Source organism: Muntiacus reevesi, chromosome 5, assembly GCF_963930625.1.
Source record: "Muntiacus reevesi chromosome 5, mMunRee1.1, whole genome shotgun sequence".
Lineage (NCBI taxonomy): Eukaryota > Metazoa > Chordata > Mammalia > Artiodactyla > Cervidae > Muntiacus > Muntiacus reevesi.
The window spans coordinates 76,945,462-76,970,108 of record NC_089253.1 but is presented as its reverse complement, the minus strand read 5'-3'; the positions used below and the strand labels follow the sequence as shown (position 1 = coordinate 76,970,108).

General features: G+C 35.1%; 1 protein-coding gene across 10 annotated transcripts in view; it reads left to right on the top strand.

The window, feature by feature from the left end:
* Positions 1-24,647, top strand: part of CDC42BPA (CDC42 binding protein kinase alpha) — a 292,676-nt gene that overhangs the window by 39,724 nt on the left and 228,305 nt on the right. For all 10 annotated transcript variants that reach the window (XM_065935568.1, XM_065935565.1, XM_065935563.1 and 7 more), the window contains exon 2: positions 17,225-17,316. In XM_065935568.1, the coding sequence (XP_065791640.1) occupies positions 17,225-17,316 (92 nt within the window). The remainder of the gene's footprint in view (positions 1-17,224; positions 17,317-24,647) is intronic.

The window sequence follows — 24,647 nt, the reverse complement described above, 5'->3', positions numbered from 1 at the left end:
ATATTTTATTAGAAGTTTATCTGAAGAATGGTGTTGGAATCAGGATAGTTACTCTCATGGATTTAAGTTCTGATAGCCCATGACAGGAATGACATATCAAATGAATTAATATTTTGTTCATTTGTCAGCATCCCCATCTACTATGCATGAAAGACTACTACTTAGGTTTTTCACTTACAAATATTCTCTTCTGATCAGTATCTTCCTCCTGGACACATTCTTTCCTAATTTAGTTATATTATTATTTTACCATCAGATCTTGCTCTGACTTAGGAGCAATTATTTTTAAAAATGTACATGTACATTAACACAAGTTTATGTTAAACTATTGGCAGTTATTGAGCCTTTATATATGTGAAATAAACATTAAGTATTTTATTATTTAATTATAAAGCAATATAACACCACCACAAAGGTGCTATATACCAATATTCATAGTGATATTCATAATAATACAAGTGTTCATTAATTGATGAATGGATAAGAGAATGTGATATACACACATGCACAGTGGAGTATGATTTCAGCCATAAAAAGGAATGCTGTTCTGATGCTGCTATAACCTGGATGAGCCTTGAAAATGTCATGCTAAGTGATATAAGCCAGAAAGAAGCCACTTATTGAATGGTTCACTTATGAGGTACATAGAAAAGGGACTGGAGAAGGCAATGGCAACCCACTCCAGTACTGTCACCTGGAAAATCCCATGGACAGAGGAGCCTGGTAGGCTGCAGCCCATGGGGTAGCAAAGAGTCGGACACGACTGAGCGACTTCACTTTCATGCATTGGAGAAGGAAATGGCAACCCACTCCAGTGTTCCTGCCTGGAGACTCCCAGGGACGGGGGAGCCTGGAGGGCTGCCGTCTATGGGTTCGCACAGAGTCGGACTCGACTGAAGCGACTTAGCAGCAGCAGCAGCAGCAGCAGAAAAGGGACATTCACAGAAAAATAAAGTAGATTATAGAGTTTACCAGAAGTTGGGGCCAAAGGGGGATGGGGAATTATTACTTAATAGTTGCGGAGTTTCTGTGTGGGGTGATGAAAACGTTTTGAAAATAGAAATCAGTAATGGTTGTACAATATTGTGAATGTGATTAATGCTGGTATGTACCCTCAAAAGTGGCTAAAATGGCATATTTTAAGTATATATATTTACCATAAAAGTGAAAAAACAAACAACCCATTGACTTAGGTTCTATTATTTCCATTTTGCAGTGAGGTTCAGAAAAGATAAGTAACTAGTATGAGATCATATAGCTAATAGGTTACAAACCCTAGCCTTGAACTCGGGTCTAATCTCAGCTTCCATATTTTTAACCAAATGGTTCTCTGCTTTCAATAATGAAAGTGAAAGTTCCTCCTTTTCCTGTCCCTATGTCCGTTCTCTTTCAGATATTATCTCTATTAAGTCTTTGGCCTATATCCTTTTAGACCCTTTTTCTGTGGGCTCATTTAGGTGGGATATGTGTGCATATAAAAATATGTACAACTTTTCCTTTTTTACAGTAAACATCATAATTTTGTACAAACTGTTCTGTCACTGCCTTTTTTCTCCTGATAATACACCTAGGAGGTGTTTCCCTATTTATATAGGTCTACTTTATTCTTTTTATTGACTGCATAGTGTTTCATGGTATGGATATGCCATAATTTATATACCATTTCCCTGTTTCTTAGGTAGTTTCTAGATATTTGTTCTACATAGAGTGTTATGGGACTTGTACATGTATCTTTGTACTATTCAGGATTAGATACTCAGAAGTGAAATTTTGGGGTAAATGCAATGCACATTTAAAATACTTAAAGTTACTGAAATGTTTTCTTTCCCCAAAGTGGTTATTAAATTCCCTGTAATGGTGTATGAGTGTACCTGTTTCCCAGAAACAGGATATTATGAATCATTTTTTCTTCCTATCCCAAGATCAATAATTGATATTCTGACTTTAATATGTAAATTCTGATTTGTTTCCAGGTCTTTGATATTTTTCAGATGATCTTCTTTTTTATTTTAAATTACCCCCCTTTGTATGCTCTGCCCATTTCTCTAATAGTAGTCTTTTTTATTGATGCGTAAAAAAACTGTTCTATATATTAATTCTTATATATTGCAGGTTTTCCTATCATATACTGCAAATTTTCCCATTGTTTTAAAAAACTTATCTTTAAACTTAGAGAGATTTAAGTTTTAATGTAGGTAGAAGGCTTAAATTTTTATGTAGATAAATCTAGCACTTCTTTCTTTTATGGCTTCTGGCCATGTGGCTATGTTTTGCTAAGAAAGTCTTCTCTGCTTCAAGATTACAGGAATATGCGCCATTATTTCCTCTGGTAGTGCTGTAGTTTTTACAAACATTTATTTCTTTAATTGGAGTTGTATGACTTTGGATTAATTCCCTGCCCCCTCCCCCCAAATAGTCCATCTTTTTGCCACTGACTTGAATTACCACTTTGATTTTACACTAAATTTTCACATATTCATGGACATTTTACTGAACTTATTTCTGTTTAATTGTTTTGTTAGTCCAGGGTTCAGGAAACTATGACACCGTGGGACAAATCTAACTCACCACCTGTTTTTATTTTAAACACTATTTTGTAAGGAAAGAAAGATTTTGTAAAGAAAGATGTTTTTAAGTCTGTGCAGTAAGTTTACCCTGTTATTTGAGTACCACATCCTAAGTTCCTTACTAGTTCCTGGTTCCTTCTAAATATGTCATAGGAAGTAGAATTCATTGAGGCTTGGAATGTGGAAAATGACTTTCTCAGCCTATCCTATGGCTTAAAAGGCTAATATTTTTAAACCAGGTGGTGTTTTCTCTGATGACATATAGTTTGGTATAATATATCTACATATTTAAAATCTTTTAGAACATGATTTCTTAATCTAGGATTATGCAATATCTAATAATCTTTTTTATATGATATATAAAATTTGAGGAATATGTGCTTTTTCTTTGGGAGAAGTTCATAGCCTTATTGGACTTCCCTGGTGGCTCAGTGGTAAAAAATCTGCCTGTAATGGAGGAGATGTGGCAGGAGCTGCAGGTTTGATCCCTGGGTCAGGAAGGTCCTCTGGAAAGAGAAATGGCCGCCCACTCCAGTATTCTTGCCTGGGAAATCTGGACAGAGGAGCCTGGCTGGCTGCAGTCCATGGGGTTGCAAAAGAATCGATGTGGTCACTCACCTAGAGCCAGACATCCTGGAGTGTGAAGTTAAGTGGGCCTTTAGAAAGCATTACTATGAACAAAGCTAGTGGAGGTGATGAAATTCCAGCTGAGCTATTTCAAATCCTAAAAGATGGTGCTGTTAAAGTGCTCACTCAGTGCATCACAAAAATTCAGCAATGGCCACAGGACTGGAAAAGGTCAGTTTTCATTCTAATCCCAAAGAAGGGCAAGGGCAAAGAATGTTCAAACTACCGTACAGTTGCACTTAGTTCACATGCTAGCTCAAAATCCTTCAAGCTGTGCTTCCACAGTACATGAACTGAGAACTTCTAAATGTACAAGCTGACTTTAGAAAAAGCAGAGGAACCAGAGATCAAATTGCCAACATCTGTTGGATCATAGAGAAAGCAAAGGAATTCCCAAAAAACATCTATTTCTGCTTTATTGGCTATGCTAAAGCCTTTGACTGTGTTGATCACAACAAACTCTGGAAAATTCTTAAATTGATGGGAATAGCAGACCATCTTACCTGCCTCTTGAGAAACCTGTATGCAGGTCAAGAAGCAACATTTAGAACCTTACATGAAACAGCAGACTGGTTCCAAATTGGGTAAGGAGTAGGTCAAGTCTGTATATTGTCACCCTGTTTATTTAACTTCTATACAGAGTACATAATGTGAAGTGCTGGGCTGGATGACTCACAAGCTGAAATCAAAATTGCCAGGAGAAATAACAACTTCAGATATGCAGATGATAGCACTCTAATGGCAGAAAGTGATGAGGAACTAAAGAGCCCCTTGGTGAAAGAGGAGAGTGAAAAGGCTGGCTTAAAAAATTCAACATTTAAAAAACTAAGATCATGGTCCCATCACTTCATGGCAAGTAGGTGGGAAAAAATGGAAAGAGTGACAAATTTTATTTTCTTGGGCTCCAAAATCAGTGTGGACAATGACTGCAGCCATGAAATTAAAAGATGCTTGCTCTTTGGAAGAAAATCTATGACAAACCTAGAGTGTATTAAAAAGCAGAGGCATCACTTTGCTGACAAAGGTCCATATAGTCAAAGCTATGGTTTTTCCAGTAGTCTTGTATGGATGTGAGAGTTGCACCAAAGAGAAGGCTGAGCGTCGAAGAACTGATGCTTTTGAATTGTGGTGCTGGAGAAGACTCTTCAGAGTCTCTTGGACTGCAAGGAGGTCAAACAAATCAGTCCTAAAGGAAATCAACCCTGAATATTCATTGGAAAGACTGATGCTGAAGCTGAAGCTCCAGTGCTTTGGCCACCTGATGCAAAGAACTGACTCACTGGAAAAGACCCTGATGCTGGGAAAGATTGAAGGCAGGTGGAGAAGAGGGGGACAGAGGATGGAAATGTTAGATAGCATCACTGATTCAATGAATGTGAATTTGAGCAAACTCCAGGAGATAGTGAAGAACAGTGAAGCCTGGCGTGCTGCAGTCCATGGGGTTGCAAAGAGCTGGACACGGCTTAGTGACTGAACAACAGCTTTAAACAGCAAGTTTGAATTTAGGTATTATTAGTCTAATACATTTTCATTTCTGGCTTTTTTTTGTGGAGAAAATTTTTGTTTTTTCACATTTTAATGTTGAAATCTTGTTTTAAAATTTTTATTAAGAAAATTACAATGCCCTACAGAAGTTTGAAGAATAGTTTAATGAACTCCCATTATCCTATATTTTTCTGTCCTTGATGTTTTGCCACATTTGTGCTGTTCTTTCTCTGTACACACAGGCATACCTGTTACTTTTGCTGAATTAGACTAAATTGTAGGTATCTTGCCCCCTTACCTATACCTACTTCAATGTCTGTTTTCTGAGAAATTAAAACTTTCTCTTAAATCTTTCTACCATACAATGATTAATTTAGCAAATGTAACCCTGTTACAGTATTATATAATATACATTTAATATTGAAGTTTCACCAGTTATCCCAATAATTTCCTTTACAGCAGTATTTATGTTTTATTTTTGGCTGTGAGTCCCAATCCTTTATTACACATTGCATTTAGTTTTTTATTTTATTTCTTGGCCACCCTGAGCAGTTAGCAGGATCTTGGTTCCCCGACTGGGGTCGAACCTGAGCCCTTAGTAGTGAAAACATGGAGTCCTAACCACTGGACCACCAGGGAATTCTGCATTTCGTTTTAATGTCTCTTTAAAATCTATTAATCTGGAGCAGTTCTTCAGATATATATATATATTTTATCTTTTAGGGTCTGTGCTGTGTCTTGAAACTTGTCATACCACAGGCCAGTTATTTTATAGGTTGTTCCTCAATTTAAGTTTGTCTGATTATTTCCTTGTGATTAGAGTTGAATTATCTGTCTCTGGGGCTTCCCTGACAGCTCAGTTGGTAAAGAATCTGCCTGCAATGCAGGAGACCCTGGTTCGATTCCTGGGTTGGGAAGATCCACTGGAGAAGGGATAAGCTTCCCAGTCCAGTATTCTTGGGCTTCCCCTGTGGCTCAGCTGGTAAAAGAATCCGCCTGCAATGCAGGAGACCTGGGTTTGAGCCCTGGGTTGGGAAGATTCCCTGGGGAATGGAAAGGCTACCCATTGCAGTATTCTGGCCTGGAGAATTCCACGGACTGTATAAGCCATGGGGTCTCAAAGAGTCAGACATGGCTAAGCAACTCACCTTCACCTTCACCTTATCTGTCTTTGGCAGGTGTGTAGTAATAAGTGATATTCTGTTCATTTAGTACATCATACCAGAAGGCACATAATGTCTTTTGTCTATCGTCACGATGTTGTGTTGAACACATTAAACATTCATCAAAGTAACCTAGCCTCCTTTTGGTGAGGGCGGGTAAATAGAAATCAGTGTCTGGGTGTTACATATGCTCGTTGCTGCTGAGGTAGCTGTATGTCATGCTGCAGTGTCTTTAGTATGTTACGGTGTGTGTGTGTCTATGAGTTTATACTGTGTATTCTTCTTTTTTAAACATTTTTATTTTTTATTTATTTTTTTACCACACTGCTTGGCATGTGGGATCTTGGCTCCCTGATCAAGGATCACACTCCTGCCCCCTGCAGTGGAAGGATGGAGTCTTAACCACTGGACCACCAGGGAAGTCCTGGTACTTTGTATTCTGATTAACACGAAAGATTTCTCTCTTGATACCCCTTATTCCCATGTTTGTATTTCCTCACATTGGGAACCAAGTCTTCCAGCAACAGTTAAACATTATTTTTTGATTAACTACACTACATGTAAAATAGTTTTATAATTGCTACCTACTGATTCAAAGAACCAACCTAAGTGGAGTTCAGGTTGTTTGTATTCCTTTTTTTCCCCCACGTAACTGAAGACATATATTTAAAATACTTTGTTGTAAAGTTACTTGGATAATTTTTTTTTAAATATTCTCTTGTGGTTATGTTATTTGTTTGAAGGCTAAAATTACACACAGAACAGAATACTCAGATAAGTGTCACTGTCACTTGTAACCATCCTATCACTCCACCTCATTCCTACTCACACTTTGTAGGCAATCACTTTTAACTTTTTAATTTCTTTTTGAAGAAATAAGGACATTTAAAAAATATAGTAGCAGACTTCGTAAGTATCCAATACTTTGGCCACCTGATACAAAGAACTGACTCATTGAAAAAGACCCTGATGCTGGGAAAGATTGAAGGTAGGAGGAGAAGGGGACAACAGGGGATAAGATGGTTTAATGGCATCACAAACTTGATGGACACGAGTTTGAGCAAACTCTGGGAGTTGGTGATGGACAGAGAAGCCTGGCGTGCTGCATGCAGTCCATGGGGTCGCAAAGAGTCAGACAAGACTGAGCAACTGAACTGAACTGAACTGGTTTACTCACTTAATGTATCTTGGATTGGATCAACAAGATGTAGTACAATGGAGTACTCGTTGTTTAGTTGCTGAGTTGTTTCTGACTCTTTTACGACTGAAGAGACTGTAACTCACCAGGATCCTCTTTCCTGGGATTTCCTAGGCAAGAATACTGGAGTGAGTTGCCATTTCCTTCTCCAGGGGAGCTTCCCAACCCAGGGATTGAACCCGAGTCTCCTGCAATGGGAGGCAGATTTTTTACCACAGAGTTGCTAGAGAAGCCCACAATGGAGTATTCAGTTCAGTTCGGTTGCTCAGACGTGTCCGACTCTTTGCGACCCCTTGAATCACAGCACGCCAGGCCTCCCTGTCCATCACCAACTCCCGGAGTTTACTCAAACTCATGCCCATCGAGTTGGTGATGCCATCCAGCCATCTCATCCTCTGTCATCCCCTTCACCTCCTGCCCCCAATCCCTCCCAGCATCAAGGTCTTTTCCAATGAGTCAACTCTTGGAATGAGGTGGCCAAAGTATTGGAGTTTCAACTTCAGCATCAATTGTTCCAATGAACACCCAGGACTCATCTCCTTTAGGATGAACTGGTTGGATCTCCTTGCAGTCCAAGGAACTTTCAAGAGTTTTCTCCAACACCACAGTTCAAAAGCATCAATTTTTCTGCGCTCAGCTTTCTTCACAGTCCAACTCTCACATCCATACATGACCACTGGAAAAACCATAGCCTTGACCAGACGGACACAATGGAGTATTAGTCAACCATAAAAATGAATGAAACTGCCATTTGTAGTAATGTGAATGGACCTAGAGAATGTTATATTTAGTGAAATGTCAGAAAAAACAAATACTGTATGGTATTCATATGTGGAACCTAAAAAATAATGCAAACAAATGTATGTGCAAAATAGAAACACAGCTGTAGAAAACAAGCTATTGGTTACCAATGGAGAGAGGGAAGAAAGGAGGAGTAAATTAAGGGTATGGGATTAGAAGACAGAAACTGCTGTGTATAAAGTAGATAAACAGTAAGAATGTATAGCACAGTTAATTGCAGGCATTATCTTGTAATAACTTTTAATGGAGTAAAACCTATTAAAAAAGTGAATCACTATGCTCTACACCTGAAACTACTGTAATATTGTAAATAAATAAAGTGCTATTTTAGATATCTTCCTAGATGATTTTTCAGAAGTTTTTTTTGATGTATAGGAGTGAAGTTGACTTGTGAATATTATTTCTGTCCAGCATCTTACTTGACTCAGTCATTGGTAATAATGACTCATACTCATTTTTTTGGTGGGATCTATGTAAAGTAATGCTCAAAATTCTCCAAGCCAGGCTTCAATAGTACATGAACCGTGAACTTCCAGATGTTCAAGCTGGATTTAGAAAAGGCAGAGGAACCAGAGATCAAATTGCCAACATCCGTTGGATCATCGAAAAAGCAAGAGAGTTCCAGTAAAATATCTACTTCTGCTTTATTGACTACGCCAAAGCCTTTGACTGTGTGGATCACAACTGTGGAAAATTCTTAAAGAGATGGGAATACCAGATCACCTTACCTGCTTCCTGAGAAGTCTGTATGCAGGTCAAGAAGCAACAATTAAAACTGGACATGGAATAGCAGACTGGTTCCAAATTGGGTAAGGAGTATGTCAAGTCTGTATGTTGTCACCCTGCTTATTTAACTTATATACAGAGTACTACATGTGAAATGCCGGACTGGACAAAGCACTACCTGAATCAAGATTGCCGGGAGAAATATCAGTAACCGCAAATGTGCAGATGACGCCACCATTATGGCAGAAAGCAAAGAAGAACTAAATAGCCTCTTGATGAAAGTGAAAGAGGAGAGTGAAAAAGCTGACTTAAAACTCAGCATTCAAAAAACTAAGATCATGGTGTCTAGTTTTATCACATCATGGCAAGTAGATGGGGAAACAATGGAAACAGTGAGAGACTATTTTCTTGAGCTCCAAAATCACTGCAGATGGTGACTGCAGTCATGAAATTAAGACGCTTGCTCCTTGGAAGAAAAGCTATGGCCAGCCTAGACAGCATATTAAAAAGCAGAGACATTACTTTGCCGACGAAGGTCCATCTAGTCAAAGATATGGATTTTCCAGTAGTCATGTATGGATGTGAGAGTTGGACTGTAAAGAAAGCTGAGTGCCAAAGAATTGATGCTTTTGAATTGTGGTGTTGGAGAAGACTCTCGAGAGTCCCTCGGACTGCAAGGAGATCCAGCCAGTCAATCCTAAAGGAAATCAGTCCTGAACATTCATTGGAAGGACTGATGCTGAAGCTGAAGCTCCAGTACTTTGGCCACCTGATGGGAAGAACTAAGTCATTGGTAAAGACACTGATCCTGGGAAAGATTGAAGGCAGGAGGTGAAGGGGATGACAGAGGATGAGATGGTTGGATGGCATCACCAGCATGAGTTTGAGCAAGCTCCAGGAGTTGGTGATGGACAGGGAAGCCTGGCGTGCTTCAGTCCATGGAGTTGCAAAGATTCGGACACGACTGAGAAATTAAACTGACGGATGTCGATAAATCACACAATCTGCAGATTGTAACAGTTTTCTTTCTTCCTTTTCCATCTTTTTATCTGTTATTTCTTACTACACTGACTTGGACCGCTATTACAATGTTAAATAAAACTGATAATAACAATTATTTTAGTGGAAGTCATCCTTTATTTCCTAATTTTATAATTTTATTTATTTTTATTTGTGCTGAACCTTCATTGCTGTGTGAACTTTTCTCTAGTTGTGGCAAGCAGGGGCTTCTCTGTAGTTGTGGTGTGTGGGCTTCTCACTGCAGTGGTTTCTCTTGTTGCGGAGCACAGGCTCGAAGGCGCATGGGCTTCTGTAGTTGTGGCATGTGGGCTTAGTAGTTGCGGCTTCTGGGCTTAGAGCACAGGCTCAACAGCTGCATGAACCTAGTTGCTCCATGGCATGTAGGATCTTCATGAATCAGGTAGCAGGTGGGTTCTTTACCAGTAAGTCACCAGGAAAGCCATATTTCCTAATTTTAAAGAGAACAGTTTTAACATTTTACCTGTAAGTTTTATATGCTGTTTGCAACTGCTGCTGTTATTGCTGTCATTTATCAGGCCATAGAAATCTCCTTTTATTCCTCATTTGTTATAAACGTGGTTTTTAAAGTTGCATGAATGGTTGTTTAATTTAATTGAAATGTGTTTGTATAAATATATTTATTGATATGTTAATTTTTCATAAATCTCTTTATGTGATAAATTATGCTAGTCAATTTTCTAATGCTATAGATTCTTTGCATGCTTGGTATAAGCCCAACCTGGTCATATTATGTTATGTTATTTATACATTGCTTGATTTGTTTAGTTGGATAATTTGATGAGACTTTTTGCATCTATGTTTTTGAATCAGTTCAGTCCAGTCACTCAGTTGTGTCCAACTATTTGCGACCCCATGAATTGCAGCATGCCAGGCTTCCCTGTCCATCACCAGCTCTCAGAACTCACTCAAACTCACATCCATCAAGTTCGTGATGCAATCCAACCGTCTCGTCCTCATGAATGTTCATGAATAAGACTGTACTTTTGGCATGAGATTAGGATTACATGAGTTGGATAGCTTCTCCTCTTTATTTATTGTTTGGAAAAATCTGTTTTACTGCGGGAATTATCTCTTATGTGTTTGGTTGAATTTGCTTGTAAAGCGGTTCAGGATTGGTATTTTATGTGTGAAAGATTTTAAACTATTGATTCAGTTTACTTGTTGAACAGTTCATATTTTCAATTTTTATCAGTTGCTCTTTTTAGTAACTTGTACACTTCCTTTTCAGATTTATGCCCTGAGTTGTTTATGACATTCTCTTACCATCTGTTTAATATCAGGAGCATCTGTAGTTTTGTCTAATTTCTCATTTCCAGTGTTGACGTTTCTATACCTTCATATTTTTTTCCCTTTCTTATGTTTTTATTTTACTGTGTTCAGTGATTTGTCCTTTGGCCTTGTTGAGCTTTTCTGTTTTATGCTTATTTTCAAATTAATTTTATTTTCTTCTTTCTACTTTGATTTTATTCTCTTGGTCTGACCTTTTGTGTTGTGTTTTTAACATATTTCAGCTTTCCTTATTTCCCATTATAAATACTGAGTGCTTTCCCATCCCAGTTATATTATAGAAGTTTTGGTATGTAGTATTTTTATTATTAAGTAGTTCTGAATATTTTCTAGTTGCCTAATTAATTTCTTCTTCAAAATTATTTTTGGATTTCAGAGCTTATGGATTTTCCTTGTGGTCTTTTTGTTATTGATTTGTAATTGTGCTTATTGCATATTATTCATAGAATTTTGTTTTTATGTTCCCAATACTTTGAATTTTTGTTGGAGATAGTTTTATGTTTTGCATATTATAGAAATTTGTAGAGGTTCAGTGTGTGTTTGAAAATTAATCCTCCAACGCTTAGGTGGAGTATTATATATATGCCACTCAGTACACTAAAAGTACAGTAAAACCTATGTTGGTCTGCTTGAGCTATCAGTTACTGAGAGAGAGTAAAACCTCCGTTTAGGAAGGTCAGTTTGTTCTTTTATGTCTGTCAGTTTGGCTTTAAATATTTTGAGGTTATGTTACCGAGTGTATACATTGTTAGACTTATTATGTCCTGGTTAAGTTCAGCTAATTTTTTTTTTCAGTCCTTAGGTATGGCTCCTTTAAATGTCTATTCCACTAGTGCCTCCACACCTGGTATCTCTTTTGCTTAATTTTTATCGCTGTATTGATTTTGGGGGTGAAGACAGATGGTTAATGTTTGCCTCTATTTACTTTTTCTGAAATTTTATGTAAATTTAGTTAAGAACCTACTAAAAGAATTTTAGAAAGGATGATCACATGTAAATATTGTAATTTTGAAAAATACTTACAAAATATGGAAACTTCCAGCAATATTGGTAAAGAAAAGTAACGAATATAGACTTGAATATATATATTAGTAACTAAAAAAGGATCAAACCTATTCATATAGTAGGATTTATTTATTTTAAAAAATTTATTTTATTTATTTTTGACTGCTGGGTCTTTGTTGCTATGCAGGCTTTTCTCTAGTTGTGGCGAGGGGAGGCTCCTCTCTAGTTGCAGCGCGTGGGCTTCTCGTGGTGGCTGCTCTTGCGGTGCACAGGCTCTAGGGCATGTGAGCTCCAGTAGTTGCAGCGCATGGACTCAGTCCTGCGGTTTGCAGGCTGTAGGGCGCAGGCTCAGAAGTTGTGTTGCACAGGATTAGTTGCTCTGTGGCATGTGGGATCTTCCTGGATTGGAGATCAAACCCGTGTCTCCTGCGTTGGCGGGCAATTTTTTTACCACTGAGCCACCAGGGAAGCCCCTGTATAGTAGGGTTTTATAAAGAAAAGAGTGTTTTGTCACCCTATTCCAGCAAATTTGAAAATTTCAATACAGTGTATAGCTTCTTAGAAGAATGTAATTGATACAGTTGTCACAGGTAGAAACAGAAAAATGGAAATGACGGTCTGAGAGAAATCAGAACATCAAGAGTGCAACACAGTGATGCATGTGAGAGGCTTCACCAGCAGGCTTTAGCAGACCGCACACTCATAGTCTCCTCTGTCTCCTACAAGTCCTTTAGTTTTGTTTCTCACAGTAAGATCTTTAAACAGCCTGGAATTATTTTATTTTAGAGAAAAGAAAAGAAGCTACTCAACATATTACATGAGGTTGGCTTATCATTGGTACTAAATCAGATGAAGATAGTAGAGAAAAAAATATAATTGTAAACCAACATTGTTTATAACCACAGATGTAAAATACCTAAGTAAAATGAGCAAATCAATTTCTTTTTTTTTTTTCTTAAATATATTGCAGTGACTTCCCTGGTGGCCCAGTGGCTAAGACTCTGCTACTCCCAATGCAGGGGTCCCAAGTTCAATCCCTGGTCAGGGAGCATGATTCCACTTGCCACAGCTAAGAGTTTGCATGCTGGAACTAAGCAAACAATCCTGCATGCTGCAACTAAGACCCAGCACAACCAAAATAAATAAATAAATAAAAAATATAAAAATAAATTAAAAATATAAAAAATACATTGTATCCAAGGAAGATTTATCTCAAAGTGTACAAAGATGTACCAGCTTCTAAAATCTTTTAAACTAAAATGCCATGTTAAGAGAATAGAAAAGAAAACCAAATCTTGTCCACAGAGGTTGCAATTAACAGTCCTACCAGTTATGTATGAGAATACCTGTTATTCACACTCTGGAAAATCTTGGTGGCTTCAGATTCTTTTATTTTTGGCATATTTGGTTGTTAAATAATAGAATATTACTAAGTTTATTTGCAGTTCTCTAATTCTTGTATTGTGAATATAGTTTTCTCTTTATTAGACATTTGCATTCAACACATTGAAAAATTGGGAGAGTAACACTTACTGCACAGTTTGTTTACTTGAGAACAAAGAACTATTTTATTTATCTTTATACCTCTTACATCTTATAAAATGCTCAGCTTACAGTGAGTATTCAGAGTTACTTTCTGAGTGGATAAATATTGGTAAACTATGAAAATTTTGAAGAAATTTATGAAACTCATTTTTGAATGTCTATAAATAGAATCGTTTTGTTGTGTCAAAGAAATCATATTTTTGCTAACAGTTTCCAGGAAATAAAGAATGGACAGAATTACCCTTTTAATTCATGTTGTTAGTAGTACTACACGATACCATAAAATGTGGATATCTGACTGAATCCTTAATCATAATCATACGTGATTTCACTACTCATTTTCTTGATGCTTGCAGAATGTATACTATTGCATGGAAAGATAATATCATTTATTTTTTGGCATGTTGTTACTCTTTGTACCTTTGCTAAAGATTGTTTCAGAAACCATTTGATTACCTGAATTGTATTTCAGATACTTTCATTTTTAAAAAAGTTTCTTTTCCTATTTTATGATAGTGTTTTAGAGGATTGAAATACTTAGATTTCTAACCTTTTAGATAATGTTACCCAGAGGAAGGCATATATAGAATTATTCTTTAACCATAGTTGTCTGTGATGAATTTGCTGTCTTTGGATTTAGGGTTAGAATGAAACAGAGATATAGAACATATCCTCTGCTTGGATTAAGATATTTGGAAATCTTGAGGGGGACAGGGTTATAAAGAGAAGTGCAAGAAACAAAGAACTATTCAATGTAATGTAAGCTGTGTTGTGATATTTTCCAGCTCTACCTGACAACTAGAGTAATACTAGTCTCCCCTGGCTGGCTCCAGGTCTTTTATTTTTAATTTACACATTCTATGTGTACTAATTTTAGCCAAGTATTTCCGATACACTCGTGTAGAAGCAGGGAAAGAGAGGGACACTAGTCTCAAGATTATTACACTATTTTTGCCATGGCCTTATAACCCACCTCAGTCAGTCAGTTCAGTCGCTCAGTTGTGTCCGACTCCTTGCGACCCCATGATCACAGCACGCCAGGCCTCCCTGTCCACCACCAACTCCCAGAGTTTACTCAAACTTATGCCCATCGAGTCGCTGATGACATCCAGCCATCTCATCCTCTGTCGTCCCCTTCTCCTCCTGCCCCCAATCCCTCCCAGCATCAGGGTCTTTTCCAGTGAGTCAACTCTTCGGATAAGGTGGCCAAAGTACTGGAGTTTCAGCTTCAGCATCAGTCCTTCCAATGAACACCCAGGACTGATTTCCTTTAGGATGGACTGGTTGGATCTCCTTGCAGTCCAAGGACTCTCAAGAGTCTTCTCCAACACCACGGTTCAAAAGCATCAATTTTTCGGCGCTCAGCTTTCTTCACAGTCCAACTCTCATACCCATACATGACCACTGGAAAAACCATAGCGTTGACTAGATGGACCTTTGTTGGCAAAGTAATGTCTCTGCTTTTTAATATGCTATCTAGGTTGGTCACAACTTTCCTTCCAAGGAGTAAGCGTCTTTTAATTTCATGGCTGCAATCACCATCTGCAGTGATTTTGGAGTCCCCCAAAATAAAGTCTGACACTGTTTCCACTGTTTCCCCATCTATTTGCCATGAAGTGATGGGACCAGATGCCATGATCTTAGTTTTCTGAATGTTGAGCTTTAAGCCAACTTTTTCACTCTCCTCTTTTACTTTCATCAAGAGGCTTTTTAGTTCCTCTCCACTTTCTGCCATAAGCATGGTGTCATCTGCATATCTGAGGTTATTGATATTTCTCCCAGCAATCTTGATTCCAGCTTGTGCTTCTTCCAGCCCAGCGTTTCTCATGATGTACTCTGCATATAAGTTAAATAAGCAGGGTGACAATATACAGCCTTGACGTACTCCTTTTCCTATTTGGAACCAATCTGTTGTTCCATGTCCAGTTCTAACTGTTGCTTCCTGACCTGCATAACCCACCTACAGCTTTGTAAATAATCTATTTGTAAATAAACTATCCTCAGATTGGAATAATTTATTTCTGTTAGGACCCTGAGTGATTTCAGTCTCACCATTTGTCCAGTCCAGTTTGTTCAAAACTAAGATGTCTTGATTATCTTATCGAAATGTTAACTCCCTGACTTTACATCTCTCTCTCACAGTATGAGATCCTTTATACCTTCATTCAGATTTGATCCATTTATTTGATCTTCATCTTTTCTGTTGTGTGAATTCCAAATAGAGATTCAATCTGTATTTCCTTTCCTGACCGTCTAAAGCAGAAATCTAAATCACTGCAGAAACTTCTAAACCAATGCGGAAATCTCTCATAGACTGTGTTCTGCAATGTGGAATACCCCTCTTTTCTAAACTAGTTAGGGCTAAATATCTTAGACCAAAACAAGTGGTAAGGCATTCTGTGTTTCTGTCACTTTTCTAGTGCTTAAATATATACCTTTAATCTTCTACATGCCGGTCCATGGTAGGAAGGAGAAGAGATCTGTACCCATATATAAAGACCTTTTAATCATATTAACTCCTTTTTGTGTGAGAATAATGAGGGACATCAGGGGAGGAAAGGTGACAGGTCTAAATTTCTCTCAGAGACAGCAGAACATATAATTTATTTTATAATTTCTAAAACATTTCAATATATTCCCTATAATTAATAATGTTTAAGTTTCTTGTATGGCATGCAAGGCCATTTCCATCTTCCATTTTCTAGTCCTGATTTCTTTTTTATAGTTACAATTCTATTACAGCAATTAATTATTTACCATTATCACCCAAAGTTCACTTTCTTGCTTCCCTTACTTTGCAAATATCTCCCTTTGCTGGGAATGGGGCTTCCCTGGTGGCTCAGAGGGTAAAGCATCTGCCTGCAATGTGGGAGACCCGGGTTCAATTCCTGGGTTGGGAAGATCTCCTGGAGAAGGAAATGGCAACCCACTCCAGTATTCTTGCCTGGGGAATCCCATGGATGGAGAAGCCTGGTGGGCTACAGTCCATGGGGTCACAAAGGGTCGGACACAACTGAGTGACTTCACTTTTACTTTGCTGGGAATATCTACAGTGCAAACAGGTAAAGTAGCAAAGTTTACTTAGTCCTCAAGGCCCAGGTCCAAACTTACTCCCTCATTAGTGTTCACATAAGAGAATTAGGGTTCCATTCTCACTGACCCTGAAATGCTTTGTATCTATCTCTGTTAGAAACTTTGATCACATTATGTTATGTGTTTATGTACTGTGTAAACGATCTTTCAGAAAGACTGTGAAGTTCTTGAATGAAGGTATCATATTGTAATTATATTTGTTTAAAACTCCAGTAATTGCCACCATGTTTTGTATAATATCAGCTCTTGCTAAAGGCATGTTAAAAGAAGAAATAAATGAATGAATGTGGCAGAAATTTTAATTTAATGTGTGGGAATTGCTGAATCTCTCTGGTGCCAACATATTTCCTTTTACCCCTTGGATCTTTGTGTTAAAATATATATCTAGCATTGAGTTAGAATACATGGAATGTTTAACATAAGAATATATTGATCTCATTTGTATGTCACTGCTACTTTGCATTATTTCATATGTTATTTGGCTTTTAAAAATATGCTTTCCACCAAAAATATAATTCATATGTAAGAAATAAATGAAACATGAAAATTAAAACTATTTCTTCTCAATATAGTTTCATGGGACTATTAAATACTTCAGCTTAATCCTTAATCATAATGTTCAAGAAATACTGTTTATATCTAATTTGTATCACATTTCAATAATTGATATTACGTTTTTGTTTCAGCTAAACCGTTTACTTCTAAAGTGAAACAGATGCGATTACATAGAGAAGACTTTGAAATATTAAAGGTGATTGGTCGAGGGGCTTTTGGAGAGGTAAGAGATAAAGATTTTATAGAGATCTGATATTTGTTTTGCAAGCTACTTTATACAGTCTTTGAAAGAATTTAACTGAAATATTATTTACTTGCTTTTGTAATTGATATTATTGATCAGAAATCATTAAAATTTTGAATGAAATCTTTCTACATGGATTTTTTTCCTAGTATATTTCTAGTTTTTATTTGTTATTGAAGTTTGAGTATGTAGACTCTTCTGTTTGTCTGTCTCTCCTTGTGTCAATAGTACACTGCCTTAAATTAACTTTAGTTTGAGAAGTCTTAATATCTGGTAGTGTATTTACTGTAACTTCTCTCTTTGCCTCTCTTGTTAACCCTTTATATTTTCATATAATTTTGGAATAAATGTTTCAGTTTGTATTTACACTTAAAAATCCACATCTACACTCAGCACTCACATACCTGGAATTTTGATTAGGATTGCACTTAACTAGAGATTACTTTGAAGTTAATTTACATCTTAGTAATATTGACTCAACCAATCCATGAACATAGTATGTTCCTTCATTTATTTAGGGCTTTATAAATTTAACCCATGAATTATTTGTAGTTTTCATTCAGTAGAGATAATTTATGCATTTTTCAGCAGATTTATTCCTGGTATGTTATATTATTCATGCTGTTTTAATTAGATTGTTTGTTAAGTTTTATTTTCTAATTGTTTTTACTAGTAGTTAGAACTACAGTTGAACTTTGTTTATTGACCTCATGCTCAGCAACCTAGCTAATTGTACTTTTCAAATCGTGAATTGTGTTGGATTTTAATCAGTGCTTTATCAGCATCTTTTGAGACATGGCTTTTCTCCATAATTAGTTGAGTTACATTGATTTATTTTCAAATGTGAAACTAACTTTGCATTTCTAAAATAAGCCAGCTTTGTTGGGATTTATTATCCTTTTAATTTACTGTTGAATTTGGTTTACTATTTGTGTGTGTGTTTTGGATCTTTAACAGGAATTGGCCTGACATTTTCCTACTTACCACATCCTGATCAGATTTTGGTATCTCGGTTATACTGGCCTCATAAAAAGAGGGAGGTGTTTCCTCTTTTATTGTTCTCTAGAAGAGTTTGAGAAGATTATTATTATTTCTTCCTTAAATGCTGAGAAGATTTCATTGGTGAAGTCATTTGAGTCTGGAGGTTCCTAGAGAGAGAGTTTTAAATTATATATTCATTTTTAAACATTGAAATTGGACTATGTGAATTTTCTACATAGGTGTGTCAGTTTTGCTAGGTTCATCCACGTCAACTAATTTTTCAAATTTATTATTGTATTGGTCATTTGCACCTCTCATATTTTTCATTTGTTATGCTTTGAGGTTTATCAATTCTGTTATTTTTTTCAATGAATTAACTTTTGCCCTTTGAATTTTCCTATACTAGATTTGTTTTCTGTTTCATTAGTTTTTGATTTTAAAATATTCTCTGTCTTTGGTTTTAACTTGCTGTTCTGTTTCTAACTTAATGGAGATAGAGCATTGATTTCTAGCTCTTTTCAATGACCTGAAAGGCTGTACCTTTTCCTCTAAGCAACTTTAGCTATAGCCAAGTTTTGATGTGTCATATTTTCATTACAGTTTTCCTTAAGATACAGTGTAATTTCCAATGTGATTTTAGATTTCTCTAGTGGGTTTTTTTTAATCTTTTATTTTAGAAGTTTATTTCTCAATCTCTACTTGGTGCATTTTTACTTACATTTCTGTTCTGAGTTTCTGAGTGATAATTTGATTCTAGAGCAGTCAGGCAGTATGCACTGTGTGCTTCTACATCTCTGAAACTTGCTGTGCGGTGTCCTGGAAATAGCGGCTAGGTGAACGATATTAACCTTGTTTAAATCTTCCATATCCTTAGTGGTCTTCTTGCTTGTTGCTTCATTTCCTGAGAGAGGATTTGCTTATTTTTTAAATTTTATTTCTTTCCGTTTTCACCGATAGCAAATATAATGTTATTATATCTCCCTAGTTATTAACTCTTTTATCAGGATATAATGATACCTGTTATCTCTAAGTAATAAAGTTAAACTTTACTTCATCTGATATTAGTTGAATGATTCCAGCTCTTATTATTAGTCTTCTACATTAAATATCTTATTCCACCCTTTTAGTTTCAGTTTTCTATAACTTTTCATGTTTACCATTTAATAGAATATAATTTTTGGTTTTTAATTCAGTCTGATAAATTTCTTATCTTTAATTGGAGTATAGTCAGTTGGCATTTAAATATAATTACATTATTATTATTTGTTTTCTATTTGTCTTGCACATTTAGTATTATCTTTCTCTCAATTTTTGGATTAACTGAGTATTTTAAATTATTCTTTCCCCCTTCTATTAATTTCTTAGTTGCACCTTCTTTTATTTGTTTCCTGAGATTGCTTCTTGTATACTTAGTAAATTTGTATTGAGTGGCCAAAACTTTGTTTGGGTTTTTCCAGAACATCTCACAGAAAAACCTGAATGAACTTTTGGCCAATCCAATATTTTGCCATTTCCCATTTTTTTTTGTCATTATTGTCTTTTAGCTCTACATATATTTGAAACTCCAAAAGATACGATTATACTGACCCTCTTCATTTTAGATATACCCAAGTATTTACAGTTTTTTTACCCTTCACATTCACATATTTATTTATATTTATTTATTTCTCTTTGATAGGCTTTTCCTTTTGACTTAAAAATACCCTTTAGTAATATTTTGCTAGGTCTGCTGAGATAAATTATTTGCCATTTTTTGTCTGAAAATACATTTATTTTGAGGTATTAACAAAATTGTGTTATATATATACTTAGCTCAGTGAATTTGTACATTTGCATGAACTTCTGTAACCTTTATGTTGATCAAAATAGGCTTCTATTGCCCGCCTCTCTGTGAATAACCACCTTCTCAGTAACCATCTATTCTGACTTCTATAATTATAGGTTTATTTTGCCTGTTTTTGAATGCTATACTAGTGGAATTATATAATATATGTATATTTCTTTTGTTTGTGGCTTCTTTTGCTCAGTATTATGCTTGTATAATTCACTTTTGTTTTTTATTGATCCACAATATTCCTCTGTATGAATATACTACAAGTACTCAAATTTATTTTTGACTGTTGTTAATAATGTTGTTATGGACATTCATATACATGTCTTTTGGGAGACAGAAGCATTCATCTCTGTTTGCTATAATCCTAGTAGAATTTGGGTCACATGGTAGGCATATTTAGATTTAGTTGGTAGTGCCAAATAATATCCTAGTTGGTTAGTTCAGATTATACTCCCGCCAACAATGTGTGAAGGTCCCAGTTGCTTCACAACCTCACCAGCAGTTGGGTCAATTTTTAGACTTTAGACATTTTTTTTGGTGGATGAGTGTAGTGGTATTGATTGTGATTTCATTTTATATTTCCTGATAACTTTAACATTTAAAGTTGAGCTCATTTTCATATCACTTCATGTAACTTGGACATCATTTTTTTGTAAAGTGCACTTTTGGGGCCTGGGGGAGTGGGAACAGGTGACTTATTGGTATATTCTGGATACAAGTTCTTTGTTAGAGGTGTGTGTGTGTGTGTGTGTGTGTGTGCGCACGCACGTGTGCATGTGTGTGCACGCATACTCATGTATTAAACAAAATCTCTTCCTGTCTGTGGCTTGACTTTTCTCTGTATAGATTTTTTATTGAAGAGAAGATTTTAATTTTGATGAAATGCATTTAATTAAGCTTTTCTTTATTATTAGTGTTTTTTTGTATTTGTTAATTTTTTTCTACCCTGAAGGTCATAAAGATGTTTCCTGTTATATAATCTATAAAAAAATCTTTCTCATTTAGGTCTATGATCCATCTTGTATTATTTTGTGTTTTGTGAGGTATAGTCAAGGTTCATTTTATTCTTTGTGGATTTCACATCATCATTTTTTTAAAGACTACTTTTCTACATTTGGTTACAAAGGAACTTCTGTTGGTCAGGTGTTATGTGTGCTACTTTTATTAATTTTTAATAGTTTTTAATGTAGAATTTTTGTTCGTGTCTCAAATTTATTTTTGGGTCTTTGATGTTTATTGATGAGCCTATAACTGCTGCTAGACTAGAAATACAATTAATTTTTGTGTATTGATCTTGTATTTAAATATCCTGATGTATTGACTAAGTCTAGTATATTTATCAATTAAAAAAAAATTTCATGTGCATAGTCATACCATTTCCAAATAATGACAGCTTTTTTCTTTCTCTCATTTTTCCTTTTACTTCTTTTTCTGTATTATTGCAATAGAGAATTTTTTTGCTTAAAACATTGAATTCAGTTGTTGAAAATAAATTTTTGTGTGGTTTGTGATTCAGGGTAAGTACGAAGTTTGCTACAGCTTTTTTTTTTAATTGTTACTATTTTTAGGTTAAGGATATACTTTTTTTTAGGTGAAGGAAGTTTTCCTTGTAGTCCTAGTCTGTTGAGAGCTTTTATCAATCACTAGAGTTAACTTTTGTCAAAAGGTTTTCTATATCTGTTTTGATTACATGATTTAACTTCTATATTTGGTTAATGTGGAAGTAATATTGATTAATTTTTAAATATACCAGTAGTTAATTGCTATATAAATCTGGTTGTTCCTGATGTATTCTTTTAGTATAGTGTTGATTTTGATCTGCTAATATTTTGTTTACCATTTTTTGTTATGTGCATGAAAAAGATTGGCCTTTAATTTATCTATCTTTTAATTTCCTTATATTTTAAAAATGTTATGCTTATCTCTTAAGACAATTTGGGAGTTATTCACATACTATCAATTTCCCGAGTTTGTTTAAGATTATTGCTCTTTCTTTATATGCTTGAAAGTATTCTCTGCTGAAGCCATCTAGATTAGGAGTGCAGTATCTTTTGGTTGGTTGTTTATATTTTTGGAGGTAAATTTTATATATGTTGAAATACACTAGTTGTATTATGTACAATTCTATGAGTTTTGACAAATGGATTCACCTTTCTCAAGATACAGAATGTTGCTGTCACTCTAAGAAGTTCCCTTTCCTGTTAGTTTCCTGTAACTTCTGTCAAGTGGCAGCCACTGTTCTAAATTTTAACCATGGATTAGTGTTGACCATTTGAAAATTTCATGTAAATGAAAATCATGCCATATTAATCTTTTGTGTCTGGCTTCCTTTGATCAGAATAATATCTGTGAGATTCATTCTTGTGATCAAATGTAGTAATACTTTTTACTGCTGATTAGTATACTGCTTTTTTAGTATACCATAATTTATTCTTCTATTGATAAACAATTGCATAGTTTCTCATTTTTGGTTGTTAATATTAAAACTGAAGTGAATATTTGTGTACAAGTTTTATGGAACTATGTATTCATTTTTCTTTGATAAATAATGGATTGGAACTGCTATGTTAAATAGTGGATGCATATTTAAATTGAAAAGAAACTACCACTTATTTTTTCTAATAGGGTTGAAACCATTTTATATTCCTATCAGTTCTGTGTTCTCACCAGTATTTTTTTTTTGTTAGTCTTTTAAATTTAGTCATTCTAATGGATGTGTAATAGTGTCTTATGGCTAAATTGCATTGTTATGTGGATTTGTGTTATATAAAAACATAATGATGAGTTTTGTGTTATATCTTCCTTTATGAAGTATATGTTCAGATATTTTGTTCATTGAAAAAAATGAGGTATTTGTGTCATCATTAAGTTGTAAGAATTCCTTATATTTTATATTTATAAATGTCTTTTGTCAGATAAATAGTTTGTCAGTATTTTCTCAAATAAATTTTCTGTTAATTTTCTGCATAAATTTCCTGTTAATTTTCTTAAAAATGTCTTTTGATGAGCAGAAGTTAGGTTTAATTCTATCAATTTTTTTTCCTTTATGGTTATTTTTTTCCTGTGTTCTTTGTAATAAATCCTTATTTATATCCAGGTCAAAGAGATACTTACATATGTCTTTCCCTAAAACCATTGTAGTTTTAGCTCTAATGTATAGATTGGTGATTCATTTCAGATTAATTCATGTATGAGATAAGGATCGAGGTTCATTTTTTTCCATGTGGCTGTTCACATGGCACACGGCAGTTGTTTCAGCACCATTTGTTGAGAAGGCTGTTTCTCCTCTCTTGAATTACTTCAGTACCTTTGTCAAAAATGTCAGTTGACCATATGAATGTTGATCTGTTTTCCCTCTTTCTGTTCTATTTCATCAATATCTTTTTCTATCCTTATGTCAGTACCACACAATCTTGATTTTGTAGGTTTATTCTGTAGAGTTGAGTGTATATAATTAAGTGTAAGTTCTCCTTTTTAAAAAATTGTTTTAACTGAGGACTTTTCCATTATTTATATAAATTTTAGAAATCAGTGGGTCAGTTTCCATAAAAACTTAATGGTATTGAAATTGAGTTTGCATTCAATTTATTGATCAATTTTTGGAGGACTGACATCTTAATCTTGAGTCTACTAATTAGTTCATGAACATGGCAGTTTTCTTTGTCTTTTAACTTTTTTAAAGAGTACTTTGTAATTTTAGTGTAGATCTTGTTCATAATTTATTAAATTTATTGCTAAAATTTTTGTTTTTTATGCTATTATAAATGATATTTAAAAATTTATATTTCACGTAGTATGCTCTTAGTGTGTAGATAATACCACTCATTTTTGTATCTGACTTTATTTTCTAAATTCATTTATTATTTTTTAAATAGTTTTTTGGTTTTTTTTTTTTGGTTGCTACTTTCTTAGTTGTTCCCTGCAAACAGCCATATTATCTGAGAATAGGAATAGTATCCTTTTCACTTTCTAGAGTTTGTGTTCTATTTCTCTATTTTGACTTATACTAATTCGGACCTCTAATATAATGTTGAATGGGTATCTTGAGGTACATGTCCTTATTTTATTCCTGAATTTAAGGAAATAAGATTTAGTGTTTGACTAGTAAGTATGATGTTAATTGTATGTGTTTTTGTAGGTACCCTTTATCGGATTAAAGAAATTAACTTCTGTTATTAGTTTGCTGAGGATTTAGTAGTCATGCGGATTTACTCTTATTCTGTTAATTTGGTGGATTAATTTGATGGATTTTTAAAATAGGCTTTGTTTTTTTTGAGTAGTTTTAGGTTCATGGCAAGATTGAGTACAAAGTACAAAGAATTTTTGTATACCCCTTTCCCTTGCACATGTGTAGCCTCTCTCATTATCAGCCTACCACACAAGAGTGATATATTTATTTTAACTGTTGAATCTACATTGACATATCATAAGGTATAGTCTATAGTTTATATTAGGCTTCACTCTTGGTATTATACATTAGAGAAATGTATAGTTA